Below are 15,661 nucleotides of genomic sequence, written 5' to 3'. Positions count from 1 at the left end.
ACAGAATACTGTGAAAACTACCCTAGGCACATGGAACAACAGAAATAAAGAAAATTGGGATTTGCACAATGTAACTAAAACAAAACAGATCAATAAATGTGAATTTCAAGATTGAATCTCTTTAAAGACTGTGTATCAACAATTAGAGGCAGTTTATTGGAAAAACAAAGTGAAAAAACCTGGAGATTAAGTAGACAATGAGACCTCAATAAGAAAAGACAACAGTGCTCTCAGGTGTAAAATCGTTTTTGACATTTCACCCACCTCAGCATCCCTGAGGTTCTCTGGGTCCAAATGTAAGGATGGTGGAAACAGTCTTGCCCACAGTGAATGCAGCGCATGTACAGAAACCAGCTATGGAGCCACACACGTGAACATGAGTCTTTCTCTGAAGAGAAGAGTGATTTCCACTGACAAATTAACTGTACAAAGGTAAGTTTCTGCTTTACTCTAGGCCAGTGTGAGAGAAAATTACATGTAGAATATGTGCCATGTTTTACTTGGGGCTAATTTATTACATAGGACCATAGAGTATTCCAAAAAGGAAGGCCAATATGATTCAGACTCAATGTAGCATCACAAAAGATGATGATGATCTCCCATTTTTTTTTTCTGGGAGTTAACCTTTTAGCATTTTGTCCATGCATGTTAGGGCAGCACCATCTGCCCTAACATCTCTATAATATAAGCGATGTGCTAACTATTGAAGATCAATATTATTGATTTTGGACTTTTAAAGATTGATCTAAGGTTGATCACTATGCTTATTTGTAATGACATTAATGTTGGACAAAACTGTTTTCATGAAGGATGAGATTCTGGGAAATCCTTTTATACGGTGTATACCTAGTAGGATTTTCATCTTAATGCACCACTGCTTGAGGGGAGAGAATGTAAGTTAATGACACAGCCATTTAATTGAACTTAAATGATTTTTCCATGGTTTTAAAGGTACAAAGCATTTTGCAGGGCATGATACCCATGAGGGTGATCCTTACAAAGAGAAATGGTTCCTCAGTGCCACATCCTGACTGCCTCTTCCTTGAAAGACTCAAATAAGGGATGTGGAGCATTGGTCTGCAGATAAGTAAGGACAACTAACGTCAGGTAAAACCTGGTGAGAAAACAATGTCGGCAGCCATGCAAGCAGTCATCTCCAGATCTTCATGTGATGTGGTGGCTGTGTAGCCCCAGCAGAGTGAGTGGTTCTGCCATTGGGGTAAATGTCTATGGGTCACGCCTCTTATCTCTATCCTGATTAGCAGTGGCTCACATGTTTTCTAACACATCATTTCTATCGCATCCAAGATATGGAGAAGGCATTAGATGGGAAGGAAATGGAGAATCTCATTTTCAGAAATCCTATACTTATTTTTCTTTTGGAAATTCTGTAGAGATGGAGGCAGATGGGCATAAGTAGGTAGGATGGTCACCTGAAAATCAACTGCACAAATGTAAGTAAATTAAAACACACCATTGAAATGATGCCTGACCACATGGTTTTAGATAGTATATGTTTATAGTAAATGTCACCAATCAATATCGACAAAACAACATCGCTGTTTGAGAAGTTGCCATTAGCTATCTGTTGGATTTGGCTGTATGCTGGTCTTGGATTCCAAAAACTATTGTCTTAAAAGTGAGTAGAGCAAAGGGAAATTCTCAGGTATGCCTCACATCTGCCAGAAGGTTTGTGCAGAGAGGAAGCATGAAGTTAATTGACTTACAGATGAAAGGTTAGAAGACAGACTTAAAAAGAAGGCAGGATATCTAAGTCCAAATCCATGCAGACAAAAGCTAGTTCACCCCTAGCCTACTTGTGTGACCTTCTCTCCCTGTCCTCTTCAGGTAATATACATTCTGAGCAATCAGAGTTGTAAGACAATAGTATTAAACTGAATAAAACCTTGTAGAATGTTGGGGAGATTGACAATCACCACATTTTTTAATGGAAGCCAACAACCAGAGATGGGTGCATGAATTCATTCTCCTTGGCCTTTCCAGTGACTGGGACACTCAAGTCTCTCTCTTTGTCCTGTTCCTGCTGATGTACCTGGTGACAGTGCTGGGGAACTTCCTCATCATTCTTCTGATCAGGCTGGACAGCCGACTCCACACTCCCATGTATTTCTTTCTCACTAACCTGTCGCTTGTGGATGTATCTTATGCCACAAGCATAGTGCCCCAGCTGCTGGCTCATTTCCTTGTCACACACAAAGCAATTCCATTTCTCAGCTGTGCAGCCCAGTTATTTTTCTCCCTGGGCTTGGGCGGGATTGAGTTCCTTCTGCTGGCAGTGATGGCCTATGACCGCTATGTGGCAGTGTGTGACCCTCTGAGGTACTCAGTCATCATGCATGCAGGGCTGTGCACAAGGCTGATCATCACATCTTGGGTCAGTGGCTCCGTCAACTCTCTTGTACATACTGCCATCACCTTTCAGCTGCCCATGTGCACAAATAAATACATTGATCACATTTCCTGTGAAATTCTAGCTGTGGTCAGATTGGCCTGTGTGGACACTTCATCCAATGAGATTGTGATCATGGTTTCTAGCATTGTCTTGCTTATGACACCTTTCTTCCTGGTTCTCCTGTCCTATATCCAGATCATCTCTACCATCCTAAAGATCCAATCCACAGAGGGAAGGAGGAAGGCCTTCCACACCTGTGCCTCCCACCTCACTGTGGTAACACTATGCTATGGTACCACCATTTTCACCTACATCCAACCCCACTCCAGCCCCTCTGTCTTTCAGGAAAAATTAATTTCCCTTTTTTATTCCATATTGATGCCTATGTTGAACCCTATGATTTATAGTCTAAGGAATAAAGAGGTGAAAGGGGCCTGGCAGAAACTGCTAGGGAAATTCTCTGGATTTATATCAAAACTGAAAAGTTGATGACTCCTGAACAGCTTGCAACAGTACTTTCAAAGTTTTGGAAGTAAATCTTGTACTATATTTGAATTATATGGGTACAATACCTCAAATTAAAGTAGAAATATATGTATAATGTGTGTGAAGAATAATCTTACTTTCACATTCTATACCACTGTATGTAAAATTAAACTTATTTTGAAAAAGGTTTTTACTTTAAGAGTTGCTATGGTGGTCATAGTGTCTCTTCACAGTAATAAAACTCTAGGTAAGATATTTATCAAAAGGAAGGAGGAAGAATGATAGAATCATCGATGTTTGAGAATTTAAGTGGTGTACGTGTGTGTGTGTGTGTGTGTGTGTGTGTGTGTGTGTGTGTGTGTGTGCGTGTGCACACATGAATGCTGGTTGGTTTTGGTGTTCTTGACACAAAACTAGGCATATGTGGAAAATGGGAATCCTAATTGAGAAAACGCCTCCAACATACTGCTTTATAGACAACTTCTGTGTTGAATTCCTTCCCTGATTATAAGCTATAAGCTGAAATAAAATCTTTCTTCCCCAAGTTTCTTTTGGTTGTGATCTTTACCAGAACCACAGAAGCCATCATAAACCAATATGTAAGAATTTTTCATTATAGAACACTGCGGGCCAGGTAAAGTTTTGATGTATTCTACTAAGTATGAAAGAAAGAAATGAAAGCAGGAATCATAAAATATTTTATATACACTGATTCAATATATACAAACCAAATATATTCTATTAGGTATTATGTAAAACAATCTTTTAAAAAAGATTTGTTTATTTTGTTATTATGTATGCAGTGCACTGCCTGCATAGACACTTGTAGGCCAGAAGAGGGCATCAGTTCACATTATAGATGCTTGTGACCCACCATGCGGCTGCTGGGAATTAAACTTGGGACCTATGGAGGAGCAGTCAGTGTCCTTAACCTCTGAGCCATCTCTCCTATTTAAAACACTCTTTAAAAGTTTCAGATATGCAAAAATATTTAATGAGAAACTACCATGTATCTATATATGAAACTAAATATTTACAGATATTAAATAAAGAGAAGAATATGTCTAGTCAGGAAGGTTGTGCAGCACGTTTCTCAATTTGAGACATTCAGGAAGTGGAGGGTTGAGTGGAGAGTGGCAAAAGAGAGGAGAAGAAGGAGAACAAGAGGAGAGAGGAGGAGGCAAGAAGAGAGGAGAAGAGAAGAGAAAAGGATCAGAGGGGAGGGAAGTAGAGGGAAAGTAGGGGAGGGGAAGAGAGAGGAGAGAAGCCTCCAGTGACCCATTTTCTTCCAATTAGGTACATCTGCTAATTGTTAACTTTGACCCATTAGTCTCTCAATAGTGTGGTAACTAGCTGGAGACCAAGCAAGAATCCATACATGAATTTTGGTGGACATTTTTAATCTAAATCATAACATTTCTAATTTTATTTTAATTCAATAAGTTTCAAATTAAATTTCCCTTAATTTTTTTCACATTTTAAAGTTAAATTCAATGTCACAAAATAATCTGAAAACATGTGATTGATATCTTTGATGTGTTCTTGTATTCGTTTCATGAGTATTTTATTGAGTATTTTTGCACGTTCAATCTCAATAAAGTCAATTTTGTCAAATGAAAAATGAATCCGGGCCTCATATAAGTCAATTTTTCAATAAATTAGATGGTGATTACTTATCTCAATTGTGAAAAATGAAACAGTCAAACACCAAAAGGTCCACATCAAAGGCCACCTTCTCAAATGGAGGTAAGTAAAGATTTCTAAGTGAGCAACTGCAGGAAGCAGTTGATACACGGAAAGACTGAGGTACAGAACTGAGCAAAGTTAAGTGCACTGTTTGACCAAAGAAGGACACATGTAAGATATGCAAAAAAGTCAGAGTATAGGAAAAAATGTTTCTGTTTGTAAAGTTCATAACACTGGTTGAGCTATATGAAGAAGTGAATTCAGGAGAGAGAGAGAGAGAGAGAGAGAGAGAGAGAGAGAGAGAGAGAGAGAGAGAGATACAAAATGGGCAAGATAGCAAGAATATATCCCAGAAAATGGAATCCTCAAACGGCTGGGAAGCACTAGAAAATACACACGTCATTTGTGTGAGAGAAGCACAGTACATGTCTCAATCTAACAGTACCAGGTCTCCCTCATAGGGACTAAAATGTAAAGGATCAGCAAGGCCAATACAGTCAGAGCCTATGGAGGTCACAAAAGGAAGTCAGATAAAAGGAAGTCTGAAGTTAATATAGTTTTCAGCTGCCATGTGTATGCTGGAAGTTAAACTCAGGCCCTCTGGAAGAGTAGCCAGCCCTCTTAACCACCAAGTCATCTCTCTAGTGCTGTAATGCAATCATTTCAACACTAGATGATTAAAATGGGGAGATATCCTCCTCCTCCTCCTCCTCCTCCTCCTCCTCCTCCTCCTCCTCCTCCTCCTTCTCTCTCTCTCTCTCTCTCTCTCTCTCTCTCTCTCTCTCTCTCTCTCTCTCTCTCTCTCTCTCTCTCTGTCTTCATCCCAGCACTGATTTTCATGGTGAGTAGTATTTTTAGTGTATTTATAGAACACAAAGTTACATCTCTAGATTTAAAAAGTAAACTAATTCCATTGCATCTATTTCGAAATGAGTCTTTCATATAGCCCCAAAGCTTAAAGGTCACTCAGAATGTTTGTATTGAGTACAAAGAAAATGTTGTGAAGTGTGTCATTCACAACTGAAATGTTGTGGCACAGGGCACATTGCCTGAAATTTCAAGAGTTGTTCCAGAAAAGACTGGACATACTGCATTAAAAATTCCAGTCATGGTGTAGATTCATGACTTAAAAGATAGAAGCAATAGCTTCCTCAAAGTGCACCTTTAACAAAATCAGAGGGATGTGTACTGACTGGGGGAAAATGGGACTTTAGACTCTCTTCTCATGTTCCCACTCAGTGAACTCTAAGTTGCCATTTCAAAGTCTCAAATGTAAATAGGAATTCAAGAATATGAATAACTATAAAGAAATTCCCAAGTAGTGGGGTAAAGTTGAGTTTTTTTTTTTTAAGACAAAAAAGGAAGAAGAACAAAGGTAACAGAAACCTGATAAGCATGGTATAATTGGCCTGTGGAGATTTTATCTCTGAGGAGGAAAGTTCCTTCTTCCAGATCCCACATCTTGGGCAGACCTCATCTGCACTTGGGCAACGCCATACGCCTTCTTAGAGATGGGTGAGTGAAGCTGAGACCAGCGGCATGAAGTCTCCCTCCGTACCACACAGCCTCTCTCGGCTTGCTGAAGCCTCTGACAGTTGAACTGAAATTGGGTACTGAAGAGCTACGGGTCAAGTTCTGAAGACCTACTCTACAAAAAAGAAAACACATTTTTCCGTTCCCAAACTGAGGAGCAAGTCCCTTCAGATACGTCTGAGACCACCAAGCACACGGTTTTGGTCATTTACACAGGAAACAGCAGACTCTGCTTTCCTAGGATGTTTTGGGATCTTCTGAAAGGGAGCACAGGTTCGAGTATGTTCTGCTTTACTTGTGAAAAAGAATAGCATCGGAGGAAGGAAAGACGGGGTCGCATTCCTTCTAACAAGCCCTTAGCTAAGACGGGTAGGGGGAGGATAATGTGGTCAACTCTAAAAGTGCATGAGGATGCCTGGCTATGGATTCCAGCACCGGTTTGAGATATCCTACAATTCTACAGCGATGCTCTCTAGAGGATGCTCCCTCTGAAGAACAGACTCTGTGTTTAGAAGTTGTATAGCAGAGCATATTCGAACATGTATAGGCGTAAGGAAATGTACATGGTTTTCACTTAGGAAGTCAGATAACCTACCTGGTTGGGACAACTGTGTATGTATGTGCTTCGCAGTTCCTTCTGAAAAGGCGGGGTAAGATGAGAGGTTGAAAAGGCTTTGCTCGGCCGTTGAGGCTTTTAGAAACTGTTCCTTTAACGAAGTCTAAGCACCTCTAAGGTCATTTCTGAGCACAGAACCCTTAAGGCTTCATTCATCAAGACTAGAAGGGTCGGGGATGTATGGAATAGTGAGGTAGTTATTCTCTAGCTGCCTCAGTTACCGTCGGGAGAGAAAAGGAAAAGCTTGAAAGAAGACAGGTTTCCAAGGCATTCGAGCACCTGAGTGTTTTTACAAGAAAATGAGAGCAAAGTAGCTGGGTGTCCTGGAGAATACCCACAATCTGTGATTAGCCAGGAAGGAGGTAGTTTTATTTTAGTCTGGGATATACCATAATATACAGATACATATACATATATTTATATGTACATATATACGTATGTTGTGTATGTGTACACACACACACACATATATATATATAAAGTGTGTGTAATATATGTGTGTGTGTGTGTGTGTGTGTATGTGTGTGTGTGTGTTACCTGCTTGCCAATTGTCCTCATGACAGTGGGTGTGGTGAACTGCAGATAGATAAGCTTTGGGAAATTTAACTTAGGGAGCAGACAAATTATGCATGGGCTTTTGGATATGAACCTTTCATCTGTGAATGAATTAAGGTTGATTAAACACTGTGTGTGATATTTATACATAATATCAGTGAGAGAGAAACAGAAAGGGAGATAGAAGAAAGGAGAGAGAGAGAGAGAGAGAGAGAGAGAGAGAGAGAGAGAGAGAGAGAAGGACTAAGAAGCAGATGTAACAGCGATTATATCAATAAGCTAATTCAAGTGAGTTATTGTCCAGTTCTGCCTACTTAGCCTCTGAACCCTACTCTTAGAAGTCAGGAAGCATCAACACAATCAGTGAGCATGTGCTGCCAGGTTTCTGTGGTCTCATGGTTATAGGTAATATGTGTGGTGGGTATTGGTTCCCACATTTATGAGAGAAGCTAGCTAGCACGTCTCTGAATTTGACTTGTGTCTTCAAAAATACACTCTACTCACTGTTAACCTCTTTTCTTCTACTCTTTTGGAGGAAGAACATAGCACTGGGGATTATTTCTTGTGCCTTTTAAGCCACAGAGAAGTCATGTAAAGATTTTTAAGGTGAAACCAGTCACATCAGTTTTCCTTTAAAAATTTTACCAACTCTGAAATGGAGTCTTTGAAGTTTCTTTGTAACTCAAAAACTCTATTTGCACTTTCCATTTTATATGTATGTGTGTATGTATGTATGTATGTATGTATGTATGTATGTATGTATATATGTATTTAAATAGAAACTGAAAATCCATGAGTAGATGAAGATAAAATTTGAACACCATATTTTTACAGTTGAGGAAGTCATTAAGAAAAAAGTACATTAATAGAAGAGTGTTCATAACTGATAACTTATTTCAATGTGGGTTCTGGGATAGAAATGAGAGGGAAATTGGCACTCAACAAAGTCACAAACTCTATGGTTAAAACTCCCATGTAAAGAAGAGAGTGACATTTAATGGTCACACTCTTTAATTTTAACAAATTCTCCACTAAAGGGAGGTTCTGAGAAGAGTTTTGGTTCTTACCTGATATTTATATTTATTGATATATAACTTGGGCTTCCTTCTCAGGGAACTAATGGACAAAGAAAACCAGACATGGGTGAGTGAATTCTTGCTGCTGGGGTTGTCACGTGACTGGGGGACTCAGGTCTCCTTGTTTGTTCTGTTCCTTGCTATGTACTTGCTGACGGTCTTGGGAAACCTGCTCATCATCATCCTCATCAAGCTGGACAACAGGCTCCATACGCCCATGTACTTCTTCCTCAGCATCCTATCATTTGTGGACATCTGTTACACCAACAGCACTGTCCCTCAGATGCTCGTTCACTTCCTGTCAGCCCGGAAGTCCATCCCGTTTCACAGCTGTGTGCTGCAGCTGTATATCTCCCTAGCAATGGGCAGCACAGAGTTTTTCTTGCTAGGCGCCATGGCCTATGACCGCTACGTGGCAGTGTGCCATCCTCTGCATTACATGGTCATTATGCACGGAGGGCTGTGCCTGGGGCTGGCTTCAGCCTGCCTGGCTGCTGGCCTCACAAATTCACTGATGCAGACGCTCATGATCTTCCAGTTACCCTTCTGCCGTAAAGTCATCGATCACTTTGCCTGTGAGATGTTGGCTGTGCTGAGGCTGACTTGTGTGGACATCTCCCTCAACAAGGTCATGGTGGCCATCTCAGGGTTTTTGGTGATCATGCTTCCTTGCATTTTGGTGCTCTTTTCCTACGCGCACATAGTTGCTGCCATCCTGCGTATTCGCTCTTCCCAAGGACGGCGCAAAGCCTTCGGGACTTGTGCCTCCCACCTCACGGTGGTTTCTATGTGCTTTGGGACAGCTATCTTTACATACATGAGGCCCGTGGGCAAGTCCTCGGCAGGACAGGAGAAGATGGTTGCTCTCTTCTATGCTGTCGTGACCCCGATGCTCAATCCTCTAATCTACAGCTTAAGGAACAATGATGTGATCGGGGCTTTGAAAAGAGCTTTGGAGAAACTTAAGGAAAATAGATTAAAGTAATTTCTTCCATGCAACAGTTCAACAAAACATATTCTAGATAAATACAAAATGATAGAGATGCACATTCTTCTTATATTTTCTGCCCAGATGGATTATAGTTTTGTAACATGTTATAGTTTTAAATGTTCATTGATAAGTCAAAAGCAAAATCGGAAACAAGAAAAACTGTCGTTTATTGTTAGCCTAGATTCTGCCTCTGTTCATGAAGTGGACTGTAAACTTCTTGGGGGTTAGGGTATATGGATTTTACCATATGTGTTTCCTATACATTAGAAATGATACTGACTTTTTGTAACATGTTATAGGTTTAATTATGCGTTGATAAGTCAAAAGCAAAATCAGAAACAAGCAAAACTGTCCTATATTGTTGGTCTTGATTTTGCCTCTGTTCATGAAGTGGACTGTAAACTTCTTGGGGGTTAGCGTACATGGATTTTACCATATGTGTTTCCTATACATTCAAAATGATACTGACTTCTTGCTTCTTGCATGATTCATCATTTAACAGTTTCTTCACCATTTTAATTGTACTTTCTGAACTTACATAAAGGAAATACTTGTTCAGTTTTTAGGGTATTACAAAATAAGCTGTTTTGTAGGGGGAAAGTGGGAGGAAGGGTGGAATGGGAGGATACAAGGGATGGGCTAACAACTGAGATGTAATATGAATAAATTAATAAAAAATACATTAAAAACACTCAGACAAAACAAAAAAACAAAAAACCAAAATAAGCTGTTTCTTAAAGTTTCAGATAGTAAGTGAGCGCACAGCCCCTCTCTTAACAAAGGAGTTGTTAGAAATTGATAAGATACTGGGAGGAGAGGGCGTCAGTTTTCAACAAGCTCTGGTAAGTGAGCCATGCCCTAGTGGAAGGTTACACCTCTGAGAATAGATGGACAGCGTGAATTGATCTTGATGGGTATGGTAAAAAGAAAAAAGATGGAACAGAATTGGCCTGGTTAAAAAAAAGGGGGGGGGCAGCTGGATGCTGAGGCGAATATGGTAAGAACACATTGTACAAAATTCTCTATGAACTAATAAAAGTAATAATAAATCTCAGGTGCATAGCTAATGGTTAAGACTCTTCAGTTTTTCTTTTTGTATGAGTGCTTTGTTAATTTTTAGGAATCAACATAATGTCTCATTGCAATCTTTATTTTCATTTCTCTCTTGCCATTTTAGAACTACCTTCATGTGTCTAATGTAGTACACACTATTACTATTTTATTCTATACATTAGTTTTTATATTTAGCTTTATATTTTACAATTTATACATAGTTGTAGTCAAATGCTATGACTATTTAGGCTAGCCCATAATATTTCTAATATTCCAGTTCTAATTCTTGGTGCCATCACTCAACTCATTAACACTGTGACAACAGGCACTTATGCCCTTATGTGAAAATTTCTCTGGGGCACACACATAGGAATCAAGTTGCTAGAACCCATATTATGCTGTCCAGAATAGCATTTATGTCTATACCCTTGCTTCAGTATACAAGCCTTCTTTATACATGCTCAACCTCACTAACACTTGGCATGCTTAGAACTTAAAAAGTAACTCCATTTATTACTGATTGCTCATCTCCCCCTGGTCGCTTATGTAGCACCTCCCAACACTAGGAAAGCCAGTCCTCAGGCACAAGGCTTCTGAGTCATTTCAGGAGGCTGGACACTTCTAAGAGCTGGACCCCCCAGAGTGTGTGGTGCCTTCAGCAATAGGGTGGATGGGGTCTCACCTTTGTGTTCTGGGGGGCAACAATGGGCAATAGCAACAGCATTTATAATTTTAGGAATCTCTTTTATTCCCCTGTCCAACAACTCCAATGGTAGTTTCCTATCTCACCACAGGTGAAGAAGGACAAGTTGTCAATGCCTTCTGAGAGAGGGAGAATCAGTGTCCTCATGGGGCAAGCTCCTGCATAAGATTTTCAATATCCACTGGTCAGCCTTGGAATCCGGAGATTATACACACTCACTCTCACACACAGATGTACACATATTATATACACACATATATCTATATATATATACATGTAATCATAATAATAATTTAAAAAGAGATCATGAAATTGGGAAGGTTGGGCAAGGGATAAAGTAGAAAATGGAGACAAGGAAGTGATGTAGATTCAGTGCTCATGTATAATGATCTCAAAAAATAAATTATTCAAAGCTCAAACAATAGTTATGTACTTATGTGTAAGTGAGAGTACCTATTTGTATGTCTATGTACCATGTGCATGCCTGATACCCACTGAAGCTAGGGAAGGCATTGGATCCCTGGAATGTGGATTACAGGTAGTATTGAGCAGCCATGTGAAAGCTGGCAACTGAACCTGGGACCTCTATAAAAGCAGCAAGTGCCCTAACCTACTGAACTCTCTCTCTACACCTTTTCTTTGAACTTGTATAAGACTAAGAAGCACGAAGTTATTTTATTTTTTACTACTGATAAATAGTTGGTATAGAATTATTTTCACACACCATGCCATAGATCATGACTTTCATGCTTATTTGATATACAATGTTAATAATGAAAATCAGGATGGTGTTATGGGACAATAAATAAAAATAAATAGTATTTTCATAAAAGAAACAGAATTCTAATGACATAGGTACAAGACTATAGTGAGAACACTCAAATTTCAAGAGAAACAACAAGAAACTGGAGAGGTGGCTCAGTGGTTAAGAGCACTGGCTGCTTTTCCAGAGGACCCGGGATCAATTACCAGTACCCACATGGCAGCTCACAACTATCTGTAAGTCCTGTTCCTGGAGGATCTGACACCATCACACAGACATACGTGCAGAAATAAACACCAGTGTACATAAAATAAAAATAAGTAAATTAAAACAGCAAATAATATATAACCTAAATAGAGAAGTATATGTTTTGGGTAAAGAACAATTAATATTTTAAAAGTCTTGTTTCCCCCAAATGTTTATCTAAATTCAAGGCAAGAACAGTACTAATGCTGTGTATACAGATGTGTATGTGTGTGTGCATGTACATGTGTGTGCATACATGCATATCACAGCATGTATGTGAAGGTCAGAGGACAACTTTGGGAAATTGATTTTCTTTATCCACCTTGTTTCAACAGGATCTTTATTGTTCCCACCACTCTGCATACTGCAGGCCTGCTGGCCCATAAGCTTCTGTGTGATTCTGTGTCTCTGTTTATCTCTGTGTAGAAGTGCTTGGGTTGCAGGTGCAAGCTACAGGATCTGATTTATGTGGGTTCTGGGGATCAAACTCCAGTTGTTAATCTTTCATATCAAGAGCTGTTATTCTCTGTATGATCTTATTTGTACCAGTACACATTTTTGAATGCTATACCAATTTAGTTGATTAAATTTTTTTTTTTACTTCCCCTGGCCTGGCAATACCAAATGGGACCTTGGTGCTCTCCTGCTACCCTGCTCGTAGAGAAAAGCCATATCTGGTCTCTAAGCTAAGTGGTGCTCCTTGCCTCTAAGCCCACAGCTCCTTTGAGTGAAAGGCAGAACAGGCCCCTTAAAGGTGTAGGTCTGGAGGCCAGCCCTGCATTCCTCACCAGAAGCTGAATTCCCCTCTGTGGATGAGTACCAGGATGGACACAGGGCTACATATCCAAGTTCCACTTGGAAAACTGGAAGGCCACCCAGTGTGGATGCTGGGGACAAACTTGGGTCCCATGGAAGAGCAGCAAGTGCTCTTGGTTTTAAAAATGTTATGAAAGAAATGTTATTGACTATGCAAGGCACAGTTCTCAAGTTAGATGAAATGAGAGATAATTTATTCTTCAACTAAATATGAGTGACCACAGACCAGGAGCATAAATTTGGGTTAGGCTAAATGGCATGTTCTGATAAGGAAACTACTTCATAAAGTTTTACATTTATAAACAAGAAGAAAGTCATAAGTCACTACTAGTATGAGGTGTACAGTTGGCGAATTGTCTTTCCATGCTGGGTAACTTCACTGAGCTTTCATTTTTATTTGTATATGTCTATTTTCAGAAGCGTCTGTGGTAGTAGTTTTTCTTACAAACCTTTAAAAGATATTTTAGTGTAACTTAAACCCAGGTCATACCTTTACTCTATGCTTTCATCTGCCACCCTTCTAGTCAATCCTTCATCCATGTAGTATTGCGCAAGTATGACTTTTCCTGTGGAAATGTCAGTTACCACTATTAAGCAAAAGTCACAAACTGGTTTTGTTCATTTTCTTTAAATCTTTAAATAAAGAATAGTATGCCAAGCATATTCCCCTCTCATGTCCCCTGTTCCTGTTCTCTTTTTGTGCCCCTTGTCCTTTAGACAGTTTTACTTCTCCATTTACATAATCTATATACATCCATGAAGCTGTGTATTTGTATGATTTCCAAGAGCTACAAATGAGGGAAACAATACTTTTGTCTTTCTGAGACTTTCCTGCAACTGGTTTAAACATTTAATTGGTGAAAAATTATGTTCTCCGTATATATCACATGCTCTTTGTCCATATCTCTGCTGATTAACACCCAGGTTGATTCCATAGCTTAATGATTGTGAATGGTACTTCAACAAACATTGGTGTACAAGAATCTCTGTGATATGTTGACTTGGATTATCTTAGGAAAATATGTATGTCATACAGGATATGTTTTGCTATTTTTTAAAACACCTCTAGTTTCATGGTGTCTGCCTTATCACGTGTTTTTATTAGCAGTGTGCAACATAACAGTTCTCTCTATACACATGCTAGCCAATATTTGCCACATACATATTTTTAGTGACTGTTATTGTACCTAGAGTGAGATGTAATATCAATGTGGTTTTGGTCTCTTTCTTTGATGAATCATGAAGTTGATTATTTTTCGGTGTTTATTAACTATTTTATTTCATCTTCTGGAAACTATCTGTTAATTACATCAACTCATATATTGATTACATTGTTTGACTTCTTATTCTTTGTATGTTCTCATTATTAATCCTATATGCAGTATATAGCTAGCAATGATTTTAATCCCATTTTGTAGGCTCCCACTTTACTTGATTATTGGCTTGCTTTTCTGTAAAAAGCTTTGTAATTTCACGGGGCCTCCTTTGCCAATTGATGATCTTGTTTACTATGAGATTGGAGTCTTTCCTTATACAACCATTACATTTTGTAAAAGAATAAAAAATGAGATGATAAATTCACACAGTAAAGAGAATTATAAATAAATTAAAAGCATTTTTGGAGAAATGTCAAGGATGCTTTGGAAATAGGGAGACATTTTTTTTTCTCTACCCTGTCCCTGCCTTTTTCCTTTCTCTTTGGTCTCCTCTCCTTCCTTCTCTTTTCATGACCATAGGCAGACTGGCAAACTCTGCTGTGTCTCTTTCTCCAGATCCAGTGCTAGTGTGGTGCCCTCTCTGTGCAGATTATGTTTTGTGTTTTCTTTAGAACAAAATTTTTAGACCACTGGCCAAGAGTGGATGTCCTTGATCTCATTTTCATGGAGAAGAAACAAGATATCAGACTTCCTAGCACAGTCCTCATTTGCAGACCAGAGGATAAGAACAGCAGTACCTACCCATGGAAACCTCTACTTTTCCAGAGAAAAGTAAGGACAAAAAACTTCTTAGTTCTCTGGATTCTGGATTACCAGATCACTAGCATATGTCACTTAAACTTGTTGCTCTATTATTAAAAATTCTGTTATGCTTGTAAACATGAGCCTATCATAACGCCTTTGAGCGGCTTCACCAAGCAGCTGGTGGAAACATGTTAAGACTCACAGCCAAACATTAGATAGAACTCAAGGCAGTCCTATGGAAGAATTGAGGGAATGATTGAAGGAGACAGAGTGGGCAACGGCTCCACAAGGAGACCTACAATGTCAATTAACCTGGGCCCATGTGGGCTCACTGATACTGAACCACCAACTAAGGAAGATGCATGGACTGGTCCTAGGCCCTCTGCATATATGTAGCAAATGTAGTTTGGTCTTCATGTGCATTCTCCAACAACTGGAGATGGGGCTCTTTCTGACTCTGATGCCTCCCTTTGGATATCATTCCCCTAACTCAGCTGCTTTGTCTGGCCTCAGTGGGATAGGTTGCACCTAGTCCTGCAGAAATTTAATGTGCCAAGACAGGTTGATACCCATTGGGGACCAATCCCATCTCAGAGGAGAAAGAGAAGGGACAATGGGGAAGGAGTCTGTGTGTGTGTGTGGGGGGACTGGGAGGAAAGTGGAGCTGCTATCAAGATGTAAAGTAAAAAATTAATTAACGTATAAACAAATAAAGGGGAACAATGAAAACATTATCAAAGAACTAAACTTTCTAACTTTTGAA

General features: G+C 39.4%; 2 protein-coding genes across 2 annotated transcripts; both read left to right on the top strand.

Annotated features, from left to right (window-relative positions):
- Nucleotides 1–1,948: 1,948 nt before the first annotated feature.
- Nucleotides 1,949–2,902, top strand: LOC311600926 (olfactory receptor-like protein OLF3; the record flags this gene model as incomplete). The annotated part of the gene is made up of 1 exon (XM_084788089.1): nucleotides 1,949–2,902. The coding sequence occupies one exon, from the start codon at nucleotides 1,949–1,951 to the stop codon at nucleotides 2,900–2,902; it is 954 nt and encodes a 317-aa protein (XP_084644215.1).
- Nucleotides 2,903–8,397: 5,495 nt separating this feature from the next.
- On the top strand, nucleotides 8,398–9,350 carry LOC311599653 (olfactory receptor-like protein OLF3; the record flags this gene model as incomplete). Its single annotated transcript, XM_084785673.1, has 1 exon — nucleotides 8,398–9,350. Exon 1 carries the CDS (start codon nucleotides 8,409–8,411, stop codon nucleotides 9,348–9,350), a length of 942 nt encoding a protein of 313 aa, XP_084641799.1. The 5' UTR covers nucleotides 8,398–8,408.
- Between the last annotated feature and the right edge of the window lie 6,311 nt (nucleotides 9,351–15,661).

The sequence above is a fragment of the Acomys minous genome (assembly GCF_964271855.1).
Source record: "Acomys minous genome assembly, chromosome: 6".
Lineage (NCBI taxonomy): Eukaryota > Metazoa > Chordata > Mammalia > Rodentia > Muridae > Acomys > Acomys minous.
Note: the sequence above shows the minus strand (reverse complement) of the source record. Positions and strands in the feature narration are given on the sequence as shown.